The 16,853-nt window shown below is 38.8% G+C and overlaps 1 protein-coding gene across 1 annotated transcript in view; it reads right to left on the reverse strand.

The window, feature by feature from the left end:
- Positions 1-16,853, reverse strand: part of ttc3 (tetratricopeptide repeat domain 3) — a 41,450-nt gene that overhangs the window by 6,677 nt on the left and 17,920 nt on the right. The window contains exons 8-32 of the mRNA XM_080852011.1: positions 16,705-16,799; positions 14,662-14,756; positions 14,333-14,395; positions 14,185-14,239; positions 10,912-11,065; positions 10,567-10,624; positions 10,365-10,482; positions 8,574-8,610; positions 8,247-8,304; positions 7,575-7,659; positions 7,212-7,361; positions 6,886-6,966; positions 6,372-6,481; positions 6,130-6,253; positions 5,888-6,010; positions 3,958-4,059; positions 3,784-3,876; positions 3,473-3,534; positions 3,218-3,342; positions 2,819-3,133; positions 2,430-2,702; positions 618-664; positions 461-508; positions 268-350; positions 21-188 (exon numbers count right to left, since the gene is read on the reverse strand). Coding sequence (XP_080708137.1) covers positions 21-188; positions 268-350; positions 461-508; positions 618-664; positions 2,430-2,702; positions 2,819-3,133; positions 3,218-3,342; positions 3,473-3,534; positions 3,784-3,876; positions 3,958-4,059; positions 5,888-6,010; positions 6,130-6,253; positions 6,372-6,481; positions 6,886-6,966; positions 7,212-7,361; positions 7,575-7,659; positions 8,247-8,304; positions 8,574-8,610; positions 10,365-10,482; positions 10,567-10,624; positions 10,912-11,065; positions 14,185-14,239; positions 14,333-14,395; positions 14,662-14,756; positions 16,705-16,799 — 2,722 coding nt within the window. The remainder of the gene's footprint in view (positions 1-20; positions 189-267; positions 351-460; positions 509-617; positions 665-2,429; positions 2,703-2,818; positions 3,134-3,217; positions 3,343-3,472; positions 3,535-3,783; positions 3,877-3,957; positions 4,060-5,887; positions 6,011-6,129; positions 6,254-6,371; positions 6,482-6,885; positions 6,967-7,211; positions 7,362-7,574; positions 7,660-8,246; positions 8,305-8,573; positions 8,611-10,364; positions 10,483-10,566; positions 10,625-10,911; positions 11,066-14,184; positions 14,240-14,332; positions 14,396-14,661; positions 14,757-16,704; positions 16,800-16,853) is intronic.

Raw genomic sequence — 16,853 nt, forward strand, 5'->3', positions numbered from 1 at the left:
AGTACATTCATACTACTTACTCATACAAATTGTCTCTTGTTGGGTCTAGAATATTGTTTACATTTCTCCTGATGATTAGCTTGATATGATTAGCGTCTACAGCACCAACACATTCCTCTTCAAATGCTGCAAGTTGGTCTCGTAGGTAATCAGGAATAGTGAATGAATCGATGGTGTCAAGAAGCATGCTGTAACAAGACAAAAGGTTAAAGCCTCTGCAATTAGACACGACTAAGGGGGCATTCCAATGAATATAAGGAAACTCACAATGAATCCTCTTCATAAAGAAAGTCGTCTTCCCTTTCTTCTCTTAAGTGTCCAGTGCTCATGCCAGACGAGACAAGAACAGACTGCAAAGCCAGGGGGAAATGTAGTTTAATATAATGCCAAGGGAAATGTAGTTCAATATAATGCCAAAAGAAACATACATGTTGGGCAGAATGGCACTGAAGGCACTGACCTTTGGCTCTTTGAGTTTCTTTCTTTTGCTCTTCTTAGGATGCTGATTCTAAAAGAAACGGTAGTTTGTACAATTTGTGATCTTGCTTTGTCACAGGTTTAGAATACAATAATGCACTGACATCTGGTCATTGAAGGTCAATGAAGGCAATACATACAGCTGGGTTTTCATGCTCTGTCTTCTTGATCACCAAATAACTACAATCTGACAAATGAAGAGAGATGAATGTGCATCACTAGTCATGACCACTTTTTTCTTTCAATTATCAAGTAGTTTAAGGTCTGTTTGTCTGTTATGGGCAACACCAAAAAGAGTATACCTGTGAGAAGAAGTTTAACATCTGTTAATGTAAAGTAAGGTTTTCAGATATTAGTAAGAAATGTTTGAGTACTACTATAACGAACAGCGGCACTAAATGTTGGGCTTCGATGGTCCAGAGCATGGCAGCACATCTGGCCTTTGATACGCCAGAGTGCACGACACTCCACGGATTACCACCCTTCAATAGCTTCCTGTGGCTGCTCAAATTCAATTTAGGATTTAATTCTGGCCTACACACCAGCCAGCAAATCAGCACCTATCTATCCCTTTATCTATGGGCCAGCCTCAAGCAGATGGGTCCCCCTCTGAGCTGGGTCTGGCTCCAGGTTTCTTCCTGTTGAATGGGGAGGTTTTCCTTGCCACCGTTACCTGTTCTAGGCAGCTCAGGCCTTAGCCTCTGTAAAGCGCTTTGAGACAATGTCCACTGTTAATGGCACTACATACATTAATACAATTGAACCTATCAACTACGAAAGAACTATGAACTATTCAGGTCTATCCTACTTTAAACCAATATAGAATTTTAAGACTGATACTTATTCTAATTTTCAAGGATTTAAAAAAAATCTGTTAATGATATTCACACAAAACAAATATTGTTTCCCCAAGATTTAGCAAAGTGATAGATTTCTGAGTTCTTTATAGGCAATAAATGATATAGCAAGGACATGTATTGTTTTTTGTCGTAGTTATGACCTCACACACCTAGTTGTTGTGATCAGTTTCTCCCAATCAATTCTGTAAAAGCTACAAGAAAACATTTGTTCAACCCCCATTTGTTGCTGGTTAAAAACATGCAATCTTAAACTTTACAGAGTATCGGGTAATCACTGCTGTTGATGCACGCGTAAAAATGTGGAGGGGGTGCCGAGGGGGTCTCAGCTTTCACTGTTTCCATGAGCCATCTATTTCACAGGTGCTATCTGAGGGATAATAACTTGCACGTCACTGTAACAACTGATATATTAACCATAAGGTTGTTTACTTTCTAGGACTGTCTTGCTGTTTCATAAATAAACCAACAATCAAGCTAGCGGAAGCGGACATCACTGCTGACTGGCTATACTAGCTTTAATGTCACTGCAGGGCAAACCAAGCATGGCTGTCATGAATGTTGTCAGGCTTGTTTAGACAGAAGACAAATGATGAAATACATTTCTTACATCATAATACATATCTTCCAAGTGAAAGTTACCCCACCCTGAAGACACAAATCAGACTGAAGCTCCAAAGGCAGCTATTGTCTTTGTCATCTTGTTATTATAAAACTTCATCTTCTGGCTGGGAATCTATGGCAAACCCCAGAAACCTACAGTAAAAAGCTTTGCACGCTAGAACCCTACAGTAAAAAGCTTTGAACCCTAGAACCATACAGTAAAAAGCTTTGAACCCTAGAACCCTACAGTAAGAAACGTTGACATTTGGCATGTTGATCAGGGATCTTAATTACTTTAAATGTATATCTATTGAATTGCTTGTATTTCTGCTTTGATGTACTTCATTGACATCAAAGTATGATGTACGTTTTACGTCTGTTGTTCATTGTTCCGTATAATTATAATTGATTGTTTTAAATTAAATTAGTATTTTAAATTGATTATGTTTTATATTTATTTTGTGTGATGTTTTTCTAAGTTGTGAAACTCACCTGTTGCAAAATACTCATCCAAGACTGTATGGCAGGAGGGGTATTCATCTCGGTGCTCCTCCAGCGTCCAGATGAACAAACGCATCTCCTGCGATGAGGCTTGTCTGAGGTACTGTGTAATAGTTACTCCAGCGCTGCTGAACAGATCTGGCATGGTCCCAACCCTTTCAATAAGAGCATGCTGCAATGGTGGGAATGTAAGGAGAATTCCAAGGTCCAATTGCTCTAAGGGTTCTGCATAACGTCCAATGAATGCCTCAGCTGCTTTGAGACCTGTGAAAAACAATAGAGCAATCAGCTAAGTTTAGGCATCAGCATTTTCAGAAAAAAACACCCTTGTTTTATAAATGGACAACAGAAGAGCACATGAATTGTAGGACATATCTCACCTTGCCCATTGAGATCCTGGGCCCACGCAAAGAGTCTTTGCTGCAGGCCATCACAGTCACTGAGCACATGGATGAAGATTCTGGACCACACTCTGCTTTTCCTCTGCAGCAGCAGATCTACCACATTCTGAAGAACTCTTGGCTCCTCCCCATTGAGTAGAAGATAATCAAGGCCTTTGGCCGAGTCCCTCTCAATCCATGACTTCAGCGAAGTCATAAAAGCAGACACACCAAGGGTTTCATCTCCAAAACAATCTCTCATTTCACCAATTTGACGCAAAACATGGTCCTCATCAAGCCAAGCCTGGACTGTTCCTGGAAAAATAAAAACAAGCATATAAAGGTAACTCAAGAGAAGAATGAATGGTAATCTTTTATTTCATCTGGGTACATCAGTACTTTTCTTGCCACTTTCTCCAATGCTGGTATTCTCTTCCAAACTTAAGTGATCCTGGCCTGAAACATCGGTCATCTGTCTGCTGTGCTTCAGTTTGGGTTCTTCTTTGATTTTCATGGCCTTAGGACTAGGGAAAAAAACAAAATAATACTGACCATGACACTTTCTGATGATTTTCACTGACAAAGGGAACTTGTTCAAGACAAATCTCATATGAGTGAGGCAAAAGTCAAACAGTGTGACTAAAAATAACTCACCGTGTGGCTTGCTGCTTTATTCTTGGTCTCTGTGTAGTCTGTTTTGGGATGGATGATTCAAACTGCAGGAAATAAATATTACAAAGTAAGAGATATTACAAAATAAAACATATAATGCATTATCTTTACTAAACCACTTGCCAATTGAAGAACCTTACCTGACATAAGATATGTCCAGTAGACCCAACAATTACCATGTAGAACCTTACCTCACATTTAATATGTCCAGTACCCCCAACAATTAAAATGTAGAACCTTACCTCACATTAAATATGTCCAGTAGACCCAACAATTACCATGTAGAACCTTACCTCACATTTAATATGTCCAGTACCCCCAATAATTACAATGTGACAGATCGTGCCAGCGCAGTCAGGGGTGAAGCAAGTGTTTTGTAGGAAATCCTATAAAATACTTTAGGTTAATTTAATGTTGCCAGAACAGAACAAAAATCACAAACATAGTTGTTTAGAAAAATCTATTGCCTTATCTCTTTTGTACGGGAATGAGACAGTCTTGAACTTCTTCCAACAGCTGGTGTGGAACTCCACAACACATTTCTGGCTGCATACCATACGATGAAATCCCTGTGAAAAAAAGAAATGCTTAAAACCACAAATGACAAGATGGTAGCTTGTTTATATAAATCCTCAGAGTTACACAATGATCCACAGTGCTTTTTTTTTTTTTTTTAAACATCACTTGATTTTCGTCTTACCTCAAAAGGTAAGGTAACCGCTTTAGACAATTGTTGGGTAAAAGAACTCACCCATGTATGCTTACTTTTGGCAATTCAAAAACAAGTGACCAATGAAAATGCAGGATATTAACTCAATATGCGGGGAAAAACTCAAAACGCAAAGCAGGACACCTGGTCACCCTAGTGACAATCCATTTAGATCGGAGCCTCATTTCGTATGCCTGAAATAGCTATCCAGAGATTTAACCAAAACGGCTGCCAAGTCGTGACACTTGACTATAAGGTTTGGATATGGAAGCAAAATCCTGGAAAAAAAGTTGTAAAATGTCCTAAATGCTAACTGTGCCTTGTGCAATCTGGTTTTCGTTCCAATTATATTACAGCAACGGCACTGGTTGTCAAGGTTGTAAATTACCTCTGGATTAATGCAGACTCTAAAAAAAACTATCTGTCCTGGCCCTTCTAGATCTGAGCGCAGCCTTTGACAATGTCAATCATAATATCCTTATTGATAGACTTGAAAATTGGGTTGGCCTCACTGGTCCAGTCCTAAACTTTTTAAAGGAACCACCTAACTGGCCGGGAATACTTTGTCGCCCTTGAAGACCACAGCTCCAAAAACATTTGAATGACCTGTTGGTTCCTTAAGGATGTATTTTAGGGCCCTATACATGTTATCCCTGGGTAGTGTCATTAGGAGGCACAACATCAATTATCATAGCTATGCAGATGACAACCAGCTCGATATTTCTATATTTCTGTAACACCCAACAACTAACAGCTCTATTGATTGCTTGGTAAATTGCATTGCTTTCTGATATAAATGCACTGCTGTCACAAAACTTTCTCCAGCTCAACCCAGATAAAACAGAGGTATTAGTCGTTGGTGCAAAAGCCAAAAGAGAGAAACTATTTGCACATTTAAAAACACTAGCACTTAACATCAAGCACCAGGCCAGAAACCTAGGTGTCATATTTGACTCAGATCTCAATTTTGAAACCCATTTCAAAAATATAATTAAAACATCTTTTTATCACTTAAGAAACATTGCTAAGGTGCAACCGTTTTTCTCTCAGGCAGACACTGAAAGACTGATGAACGCTTTTATCGCAAGCAAGCTAGACTACTGTTAACTCTCTTTTGTCTGGTCTACCAAAAAAAGCCATCAGTCAATTACAAACAATACGGATGCAGCAGCATAAGTCCACACTAAAACAAGACGGAGGGCGCACATCACACCAGTCTTAAAATCACTGCACTGATTACCTGTTAGTTTCAGAATAGTTTTTCAATATTCTCTTACTAGTCTATAAATCACTCCATAGTCGTGCACCTGAATATATAACATGCTCTCAAGGTACCCACCCAGTAGATCCCTGAGGTCCTCTGGCAATGAACTCCTAACAGTTCCAAAAGCCAGAACAAAGAGACATGGGAGAGCAGCTTTTAGTTTATATGCCCCCAGCCTTTGAAAAACTCTACCAGAATACCTAAGAATGGCTGAAACGGTGGAAACATTTAAACATGCACTTAAGATATACCTCTTTAAAAGTGTTTGGACCATGCCATCAATATGAAAAACAGCTTTCTTCTTGGGGCTTGTATGACTGAAAAACTTGCCCCTAGTAACTGCCCTGGCCTAGGCCATAATGGCTGCTGGGTGGAGAGACTGGGCTATTGTGGCATATATTGGAATATGTAAAAAATAAAGTACCTTAAAACCTGGGTCTGTGTAGTAAATGTCTCTTTTTAAGTGGTCCTGAAAATTCTTGTGTCTGCATACTGCATCTGGTAGAGGTGGGAATCTGCAAATTTCAATGCCCTCCGCAAGAAAGTCCTGGAAAAAGGAGAGTTGAAATTGGTTCAGAACAATATGCTGTTTACCACTGCATAGAGCAGGTTCATACTACTCTTAAGTAATAAAACAGAAGCCTCAATTTCACATTGAATAAGTACCATTAAATTGTCTAACTGGGATTCCTTAATGGGAACATTTGTGGTTGGCCAGGTCAGTTCTGCAGGGGTTCTTTTTCCAACCACCAGCAATGCTTCACAAAATCGCTTGAGAGCATCTGAAAACCTGTGAAGTAAATCATAGCCGAGTGATATTTTGTGTGATACAGTAAAACTATTTTTTTCAATATGTCTGTTATGTTAGCACGTTAAATCAAAACATAAAAAAATACGTTTTCTAATACCTGTTCTCTTTCAGGAATACTCTTCCCATTCCAAAGTACACCAAGCACTCTAACCTTTCATCACCACTGGACTGTATTTGGAAAAACTGCTTCATAGCTTCTGCTAGCGCCTAAAAAATAAAAGGTTTCAAGTCGTTCACTCAGAAATGAAAAGCAACACCACAACCTATTGTAAAGAATAAAAGAAAACATTTGAGAACAAGGGTAAGAAAAACTCCAAGTTCATAACATCCACAAGCAATCCCATCTAATGGCTCACACATCATTTGAGCATGGTGTACAGGTTGTAAGGAAACCTTTAATGATCATGTTTTGATTGAAAGATCCAGGCACTTTCCAGTATCACTGTATACAAACATCTGGACATGCTGCTGACAACATTCTTTCCTTTCTCTTCCAGTAGGAAACGTCAAAAAGGATTCTACAGACATTAACCACAGTGCTGACATAGATGAGAGGACTATTCTAAGGCAATCCATGCTTTTAATGTGTGGAGGAAGATCACAAATCCCACCTGTTGATGTCCCATTTCTGTGAGAGCTGTGGCATATCCATACATCAGAAGGAGTTTGTCAAGTTCAGATATGCCCAGTTCCTACAAGAAAAACAATACTGCCTCTGAAAAACAGCAATGGGGAAGGACCCCCCCCCCCCATCAAACCCTCCAAAGAAAACAAAAAGCATCCATTATGCCCAATTTCTGCAAAAATGTTTAACAGCTGGTAAGATAGCTACTAAGATAGCATATGCCATATTCTCAATACATTAATACAGGCAGGGGGTCATTTATGCTCCATGTGCAGTACTACTATACAGCCCTTGGGGACATGGTTGGACTACCTGTGGAGAAGTGGATTCAATTATCTCCAGAGCATTGAAGAAGGCTTGCTTTGCATCGGGCCAGTTCTGACCCTTCCAGGCCACGCGAGACACCTGAACAGCACAGGCTAGTTCTGCCTTCAGCTCTGCAGCACTTTTGGGTCTCGGAGTCTGACCAAAACAATCAAGAATACAAAATGAGCCGTATAGTATTTCATCAAGCACATCATGCCCTCTATACAACTTCCAGTTTCCAAAGTCACCCTCTGGGCTACAATAAGTAATTCAGTATACTTTACTCAGTATCCTATATTTAACAAACAGTAATTTGTATTGAGCCTAACATCACTGCTGGTCCATGTTCATTATGTGCAGATACTCTACCTCTTCAAGTGAATTCTGGCTTTTCATTTTCACTTTTTCCCGAGTGGATGATGCTGCTCCATGAGATTTAATTTCTTTCGTTTCACTGAAAAAATAAATCTCAGAGTAAGTATGAAACAATAGTATGTAACTTCAAAGTAGCCAGCACATTCTTTGACCAAAATCTCAATGGAAAATATAAGAACAAGAACAAGATCTGTCAACTTGAGTCAACCCCCAAATGGTAGGGTTAGATAGGAGACTCTTCAGGTTTGAGTTGAATTATTGAGAAATGTGTTTGCAACTTTATCCCTCTTGAAAATACAGAGACGAGATCATATAGTTATTCCAGATTATATCATATTTCAATACAACTGTATAGGGATAAGAATGAGCTGAATAAAGGAACACAATTGAATAATGGACTGTAAAAATGTATGTACTCTCGTGAGGCTGAAACTGCTAAAAGGGAATTAATTTCCCAAATGCTTTGTGGTACTGAGACCAAAGTAAAACAGAACACTCATTTCAGCCAAGGCTCAATATCAATGTTTGCCCTCTGGAACCAAACTGAGACAGCTGGCAGCCATTGGCATTGCCCCTGGTTGAGCCCCGAGGCAGGCCAAAAGAAAAGTCAAAAAATGATAAATGTGCTACAGATCGTTTTGTGATCTTAAAACTGTAGGCAATTACCTTTTCATTTGTTTGTTGTCCTTGTTATCTTTAGTGTGTATCCCAATGTCAGATTCCCCTATTAAATCATCATAACAAAACAAGACACACCTTTAAATACCCATAACACACCTTTAAGCAAGTTAAGCACATTGTCTATCCAGTCATGCACATTAACAGTCCAACAGGTTTTTGTATGCAAGTCAAACCTGACATGCAACAATAAAGTAAGAGCCTCCCACGTAAACCCATTTCCTTTGGAAAGTGACATTACCTAAGGTGGGGCAGGGACTAACAATACAAATATCTCCACCCTAGATTACAAATAAATGGGATACATCACACTACCTGAATATCCTTCACTGCCCATAAGGTCCTCTCCTTCCTATTTAGGTACAAAAACATAGACATGAGTTCAAACATGTTCAGAACAAGTGTTTGGGCTCTAATAAGTGATGGATCATGTTGGAAGAAGAATGGTTTTGTCCTAAATATACATTTGACTTTCTCCATTACAGACAAATCGAATCAAATATTTGTATATGCCTGTGAGGCTGTTCAGAAAGATTCATAGATTTCCTTAACATACATTTCAATTATAGAAAAAGAATTCACACAATCACATGATCATCCATAGCCAACTGTTGGACGCACATAATATAAGTAGAGCAATATGCCTGTACATTCACTTAAGACAACTCAGGTTTACAAATTTGGTACATTAAGACGACATTAATGAATACAAAATATAGTTTTGCTAAATGGTTTCCTCAATCAGAGCCTCTCCCCTTTGCATTACTTAGCCTTAATAAACCCTGTTGTTGGCATATCTAATATCAGGCATAAAAGATTGGACATATTGAACTAGACGTACTGTATAGTATATTTGTGCATTGCCATTATTCACTAGGTGCAGCTATTTCACAAGAGACGTAGAGGGGAACTTGCAATACAAATATTCAACATTTGGCTAAATGGTTGTCAAGCTATTGCCTATTAAAGTTGAGCCTCCCACACTGCAGAGGGCGCTAGCACGAAGGGACAAGCCCACCTATGGCAAGCCTCTATTCGGTGAAAGCCATGTGGGGCTACAATCATGCCAAGTTTAATGTGGATCGGTGAAATACAAGTATGTGATATCGTCGACCAAATATACATTAAATTTGTGTAAACAATGAAATCAGAACTGATCGTCTTCCCAGCCAAACAGTTCATCCACCACAACATCAACACTGACTCTCTATCTCTTGCTCCATCCAAAACAGCAAGAAACCTCAGGGTCATTATTGATGACCAACTAACCTTCACAGCCCACATCGCCTCTGTCGCCAGGTCATGCCGCTTTGCGCTATACAACATCCGCAAAAACAGGCCGTACCTAACGCAGTATGCCACCCAGCTGCTGGTGCAAACCTTGGTGAGTTCCCGTCTCGACTACTGCAACGCCCTCCTAACGGGCCTGCCGGCTTGCATGGCAAAACCACTACAGATGATCCAGAACGCGGCGGCGCGTTGGGTGTTCAACCAACCAAAGAGGGCACATGTCACCCCGCTACTCACTGAGCTCCACTGGCTGCCGGTAGCTGCTCGCATCAAGTTCAAGTCACTTATGCTTGCCTACAAAGTGCTTACTGGTTCTGCTCCCACCTACCTAAATGCTCTTGTAAGGGCAAATGTTACACCCAGGACGCTGCGCTCATCCAGTCAGCGTTGTCTGGCACTGCCCCCGGTGCAAGCACGGCAATCCAGACTATTCTCAGTTGTAGTTCCACGTTGGTGGAACGACCTGCCTAGCACTACTAGAGCAGGGGCGTCTCTAGAGCAGACCCAACTCTTCAGAGAGCACCTCCCTTCCTAACTGGCACCCTGGCTTAACTTGCACTTATGCAGTGACAGTCCCGCACTTCCTTTTCTTTCTATGTCGTTTTTTTTTTTTTTAAATAAGCAGTATTTATTGTTACACCAGGTTTTTATTGCTCTTAGCTTGATTGTTCTCTCCCTTGTACGTCGCTTTGGACAAAAGCGTCTGCTAAATGACTAAATGTAAATGTAAATGTAAAACTTTGATAAACAGCGCAGCGGCAGTCCTAGTTGAAATGAAGTTGAACAACTTCACAATGAAGTCCACATATTACAAACCTCTTTCTCCGTGCTCAATTCATCATTTGCTTGGTCCAGTTCACCTTCTGGGTCTGGGTCTGGCTCTGGATCTGCAACTCTCTGAAACTCTGTGCATGTTGCCAAGGCACTTAGAGATCTGGATTATGAAATATATGAAGATCAAATTAGAACAAGGCAAAATGTCTGCTTAGTCACACTTCAGGCTTTGTGGAGAAGTTACCTTTTATTAGAGCTTTTCATCATTCCAGGCCTCTTTGGTCTCTCTGGTTTATCTTCACCTACACACACACACACACACACAAACACACACACACACACACACACACACACACACACAAACACATCAAAAAGATTGTTAGATATAGTTATTGAATGCTGAACTATTACTTACTTCTGTCAGCGCAAGCAAAGTCATCACAAATCAAGCTCATTGTTTGCAGTATATTTGAACCAAAGTCTTTTCAGGTTGAGTCTTTTTTTCAATAAGATATTAGGCCTTATACATTTAAGCATACATACAAATATGTGTGTGTGCATGTGCGTTGAAAGAATTATGTTGAGAGACCTTTGCTGTCCAATAGGAACTTTTCTCTCTGTCGCATAAGTTCTTTAATGCCTTCTGAATCAGAAAGGCAAAGACCATGTGCCCTCTCATTCTCTTCCAGAGCTTTCTTGGGCTGGTCCAAAAGGAACAATGCTTCGCAGAACCGATAGTGACCCTGCCAAAACATAACAGAAATAGATTAGTTTGCAAAAAGGAATTCTTGATAAATGTAATGCTATGCGATATACTAACCAACCAACACAAACAACATAATGTGGGGGAAATATGTATATATATATATATATTTTATATTACAAAAGATTTTATCAATTAAAAGCAAAGAATATTGAGTGCCAGTTCATGTCCCCTAATCTTTTTTTGCAGACCAAAAGTAAACTAGAAAATGCATTTCCTGAAGGAAATACCAGTGCATGAAATGCAAAAGTTAGGAAAGGAAGAAGAAAAGAAAGAAGAGTGAAAGAAGGAAATAAGAAAGGAAAGAAGAGTGGGAGAAGGAAAGAAGAAAGGAAAGAAGAGTGAAGAAAGGAGAGAAGAGAGGATGAAGGAAAGAAGAAGGAAAGAAGAAAAGAAAGAAGAGTGAAGAAAGGAAAGAAGAGTGGAAGAAGAAAAGAAACAAGAGTGAAGAAAGGAAAGAAGAGTGAAAGAAGGAAATAATAGTTGAAGAAGGAAAGAAGCAAGGAAAGAAGAGTGAAAGAAGGAAAGAAGAAAGGAGAGTGAAGAAAGGAAAGAAAAGTGGAAGAAGGAAAGAAGAGTGGAAGAAGGAAATAAGAGTGAACAAGAGTGGCTCTGGATAAAGAGATAAAGAGAGAGTGAAAATATTGAAAAAAGGAGATAAAAATGGAGTGAAGAGAGATTGAGTGTGAGAGAAAGTAGACTGAGAGGGACAGAGAGAAAGATGGAGAGAAAAAAAAAGTAGAGAATGGAAGGTGTCTTAATGTTCCTAGTTACAGTTAAATTGAGAGGGACAGAGAAGAGGTTCCTTTGATTTGGCGCAGCTGTCAGTGAAGCACAGGTGCAAGCCAGTTTAAAGACCCTATTATGATGTCATAATGGCCCAATGTAAGTCAATGGGAAAATTTAGATTCGTTTTTATTTAATATCTTAAGGCGAGACACTACAGGTGAATAGGGTATTTTTTTTAAATAATAGATATCATCATGAAACTTCCTCAGGTGATTACTTACACATGCATGAACAAAAAATGTATTACAAGTTTCTGAAATTATTATGTTTGATTATGCAAATTCGGCCTTATCTAATTAAATATGCACAAATTTGCATATATTTCCGGTAGATATATCTGGACATACGATAAAGCCAGGTGATTTTTTTTATTTTCATTTTGTTTACATACAAGATGCAAACAAATTTACAGAGGGATTTCAGGATATCTGCTTTCATTACCTAGAAAATCAAAATATACTGTCTATAGCCTTAGAAAACCGATTTTCGCCACCTTTTTTTGATCAAAATGTCACATAAATCAGGCCATGAATGATTAATTAACAAATCCTTCTGTAAATATCTTCAGAATACTGCTAAGTGTATAACTGGAAAGTTTGGTGTACATAGGTGCTACATAGGCTGAGAAGTATCTACCGGAGAATGACAAAAAAATAATTTTGAGAAAATCGCATTTAAAGATTCAGGAAGTGTCAAGCCATACCACGTGATGCGTCTGAACGAATCACGTTATCAGAAACCACCGCAAACCAATGAAATTGCGTCTTTAGTTTTAAAGCCCCGTTTTTGCTAACATCATTGGTTACTGCTGGAAAGGAAATGACCTTATTTGGAGTACATAGCGTTATGTGGAAGAAACATAGCTTTTCAACCATACCAAACATGTCGGGTATCAGAAAGCCGATATACTGCACGTTACGTTAGAATGCTAACTTTCCAGGAAACCATAGGAGAATGCTGACGCCGCGAACAGACAAAATGTGAATAAATATACACATTAATGTATAATAAGGATATTTTCTTTATGCTAGTATGAAAGATTACATGTTTAGGGAGTGAACTAGCTCAAAATCTCAAAATTGACCACTGCTGAAAAAAACGATGTTTTTTGCCTACCGTGTCTCGCCTTAAAAAGTATAAAGTTTAGAAAAGTGAAAAATACATAGCATAAGTGTCCTTTACAAGACCTACGCGACAAAGTTTGAATGAAGTTTCTACGTTAAGCGGTTCGGGCTTAATTAGAAGAAGAAGAAGAAGAAGAAGAAGAAGAAGAAGAAGAAGAAGAAGAAGAAGAAGAAGAAGAAGAAGAAGAAGAAGAAGAAGAAAGAAGAAGAAGAAGAAGAAGAAGAAGAAGAAGAAAAGAAGAAGAAGAAGAAGAAGAAGAAGAAGAAGAAGAAGAAGAAGAAGAAGAAGAAGAAGAAGAAGAAGAAGAAGAAGAAGAAGAAGAAGAAGAAGAAGAAGAAGAAGAAGAAGAAGAAGAAGAAGAAGAAGAAGAAGAAGAAGAAGAAGAAGAAGAAGAAGAAGAAGAAGAAGAAGAAGAAGAAGAAGAAGAAGAAGAAGAAGAAGAAGAAGAAGAAGAAGAAGAAGAAGAAGAAGAAGAAGAAGAAGAAGAAGAAGAAGAAGAAGAAGAAGAAGAAGAAGAAGAAGAAGAAGAAGAAGAAGAAGAAGAAGAAGAAGAAGAAGAAGAAGAAGAAGAAGAAGAAGAAGAAGAAGAAGAAGAAGAAGAAGAAGAAGAAGAAAAGAAGAAGAAGAAGAAGAAGAAGAAGAAGAAGAAGAAGAAGAAGAAGAAGAAGAAGAAGAAGAAGAAGAAGAAGAAGAAGAAGAAGAAGCCTAGGAATAACAATACAGGGCATTTCATGCACTGTAATTAGAAAAGTTTTTTTTGTGATATGACATTTTTTTGTGTCAACTGTTTACTTTGAGTTGCTCAAATAATTAGCCACAAAGCTGGCTAATGCCATGGTTTTCTCAGTAGAACACAACTGACGTTAACGAGGGGTTAGCATACAGCAGTGAACTCATTCTGATTAAATGGTCTAAGGGTAAAGGAGACGTTTTGTTGCCAGATACCAACATCAGAGGACCATGCCTCAGCAAGCTCTTTCAGCTGCACATTGATGACCAACATCAGAGGCCCATGCTCATTCAGCTGCACATTGATGACCAACATCAGAGGCCCATGCTCTTTCAGCTGCACATTGATGACCAACTTTTCCATCAAGTGCTTTTCAATTCAACCAAATTCATTTCAAATAGGGGTAGTGCCATCCTTCCATACATTCTGAACACAACCTTTATGAGAATGCTTACCTTTGCCCAGTCTGGTTTAAGCACTGTTGCACGTTTCCCGTCCCCCAGAGCTTTTCTGAAAGTGTTTAAAGGCCACAGTGCTTAAGTGAAATCCATCACAATGCATTAAATACATATTTAAAAGAAGGAAACTCCAAGAAACACTTACGTATATTTTCCAATGCGAATAAAGCAAATGGCTCTATTTCCATAAAGCACATGATTAGCTGGACTGTGGAAATAAAATTAATTCATAAATGGACAGTGTCATGAATACATTTCACCAAAGAAATTATACAAATTCTATTATATCAACATATAGAATTTTACAATAATCTTTAAAAACCAAGATTACCCTACCAGATTTCTATGTGAAAAATGTGCAGTATCATATTAAAATTACAGTTAAATTCAAGACCTTAGCACGATATCAGACAGGTAATTGATATTCAATTGATATTTTGCCAGTCACCATTACTCCATAAGAGTACAACTTACTGATGTTTGATGGCTTTGGTGTACCACTTTAGAGCCAGTTGAAATTTGCTTTTTCGATACTGCTCATTGCCCCTGGTTTTCAGGTCTTCGCTTTTCTGTAGAGTTTAAGACCAATGTTAGGACTACTTTAGATGAATCATTACAACATACAAATATAATTGCTGGTACTTACCAGGGATAAAATAAATACATTACATTAAGGTAACTTATAAAGTAAATTATGCATTTTTAAAAATGTTTACATAGATGAAATGTATTATTTTATGCGGTATATGTAAATTAAAATACTTGTTCTTTGCCATTTCTAAACTAGCATAAGGTACATATTACAACAATGGTCCATCATATCTTGTTTATTAAACCAAAGCCTGATATGAAATGGAACATTTGAATGGTGAACTGGATGTATCTCTATGTCTATGCTTCATCTACCCATCCTATGATGGCCAACATTAAAGAAGCAGTGAGGAGTTTTGGTGAAACACTAGCAATGCAAAGACCTTACAAGCACCAACAACGGCACATCGGACACTGATATAATAGGCGTGCTAGCATGCTAACCTGTGTCTTTCCCCTACATAGTTGGCAAAATGGTCCGACCCAGACCACAGAACTGCATAGCCTAGGTGGCTAGTTGGAATGATTGGCATGTTTATCTGACCTTCTGACCATTTTTATTTTACAGGAAAAGGCGTTCAACTCCTTGTATTATTGGATGGGGACTTTCCATAGGGGCCAATTATCTCCCCATCACATGCAAGTACTCACAGCCAGCAACCTAAGCACACCAATATGTCAACTGCCCAACCATAGACCCTGCGCAGTAGGATACAACAACAACATGCAGCAGTCTGTAGCTCACATCACAACAACATGACTGCCCAACCACAGAAGCTGAGCAGCAGGATACAACAACAACAAAACTGGATAGCACTAAGGTTACCTATCGGGGGTAACCTTTTCGTCTGAAAACTCTCAACAGGGATACTTATATTGAATCCAATCCAATATAAGTTTCCCTGTTGAGAGTTTTCAGACGAACATTTGAGGATATAATAGAGAGGTATATTCCTGTCTCCTTATGGTAGTTTGCAACGAACGGAAATGAATAAATAAATAATGTGGAAAAAGGCATCTAAATTTGAAGACCTACATCAGTTAGAAGGGGATGTGAAACTAATGGCAATAAAACACAGACACGACTGATATCTATTTATAAGACTGTGAACCAGTAGGGGACTGATCACCCCAGGGAAATTCCCTGGCCTCAACCTCCCAACACAATGAGTGTGACAGGGGAGCTCTGGTCGTGCTTGGGTTGAGCACTGTGAGAGTCTGAGAGTAAAAACATGGAGACCAGAAAAAGGTCTACTCTTAACCTCTGCCTGCAGTAGATCAATACCTCCTCTCTGTTAATCATCTGCTCCTCTGCCTGCAGTACACCAACACCTCTTCTCTGTTAATCATCTACTCATTTCCATTGCTTCTTCAGCTGCCTCTTTTCCCAAAGTCAGCCTCTCTATTTCAACCTGTCGTCTTGACTTGGCTTGAATATGAAGACCATTTGGCAGAATATATAATAAAATAATATAATGCTACTACATCTACTAGTTAATGCTGGTCTTTAAGAGCAGAGGTGTCAAGCCATTTTGCTGCCTTACAGCACAAGTTGGTGTTGGGATCTATCTACATGTATGTGAGCAAGGACATATTAAAGCAAAAGTATACTAGTTTTTACTGTATGACTATTACTGGTTCTGTAGGTAGCTATATTATTATAACAAGTCATTTTGGTGGTATATGGTCATGTTGAGATAAACCCACCTGCCATTCCCACAAGCGATTACTCACTACATCATTCCCATGGGCAAATATATCGCCAAAATACAACAGTAATTATTATATTTATATCGCCCACATACAACAGTAATTATTATATTTCAGTAGTCATTCCAACGCTGGTATTGACCAGATCTAGTAATTACATTTCTGCAGAGAAGTTGGATGTCATTATACATAGTTATCAATCTAAATACACATTACCTCTCTTGACCAAATGTCTGGCTCCAGAGAAAGTTCTTCCTTTAACTTCATCAGAATACCTTCACCCGATACTGATTCAGTTGTAAGAGGGGAACCTATCGAAGATATGATCAATTAAAACACAAGATAGAGAGGAAACAACCATAAAG

The sequence above is a fragment of the Sprattus sprattus genome, assembly GCF_963457725.1.
Source record: "Sprattus sprattus genome assembly, chromosome: 1".
In the NCBI taxonomy this organism is placed as follows: Eukaryota; Metazoa; Chordata; class Actinopteri; order Clupeiformes; family Clupeidae; genus Sprattus; species Sprattus sprattus.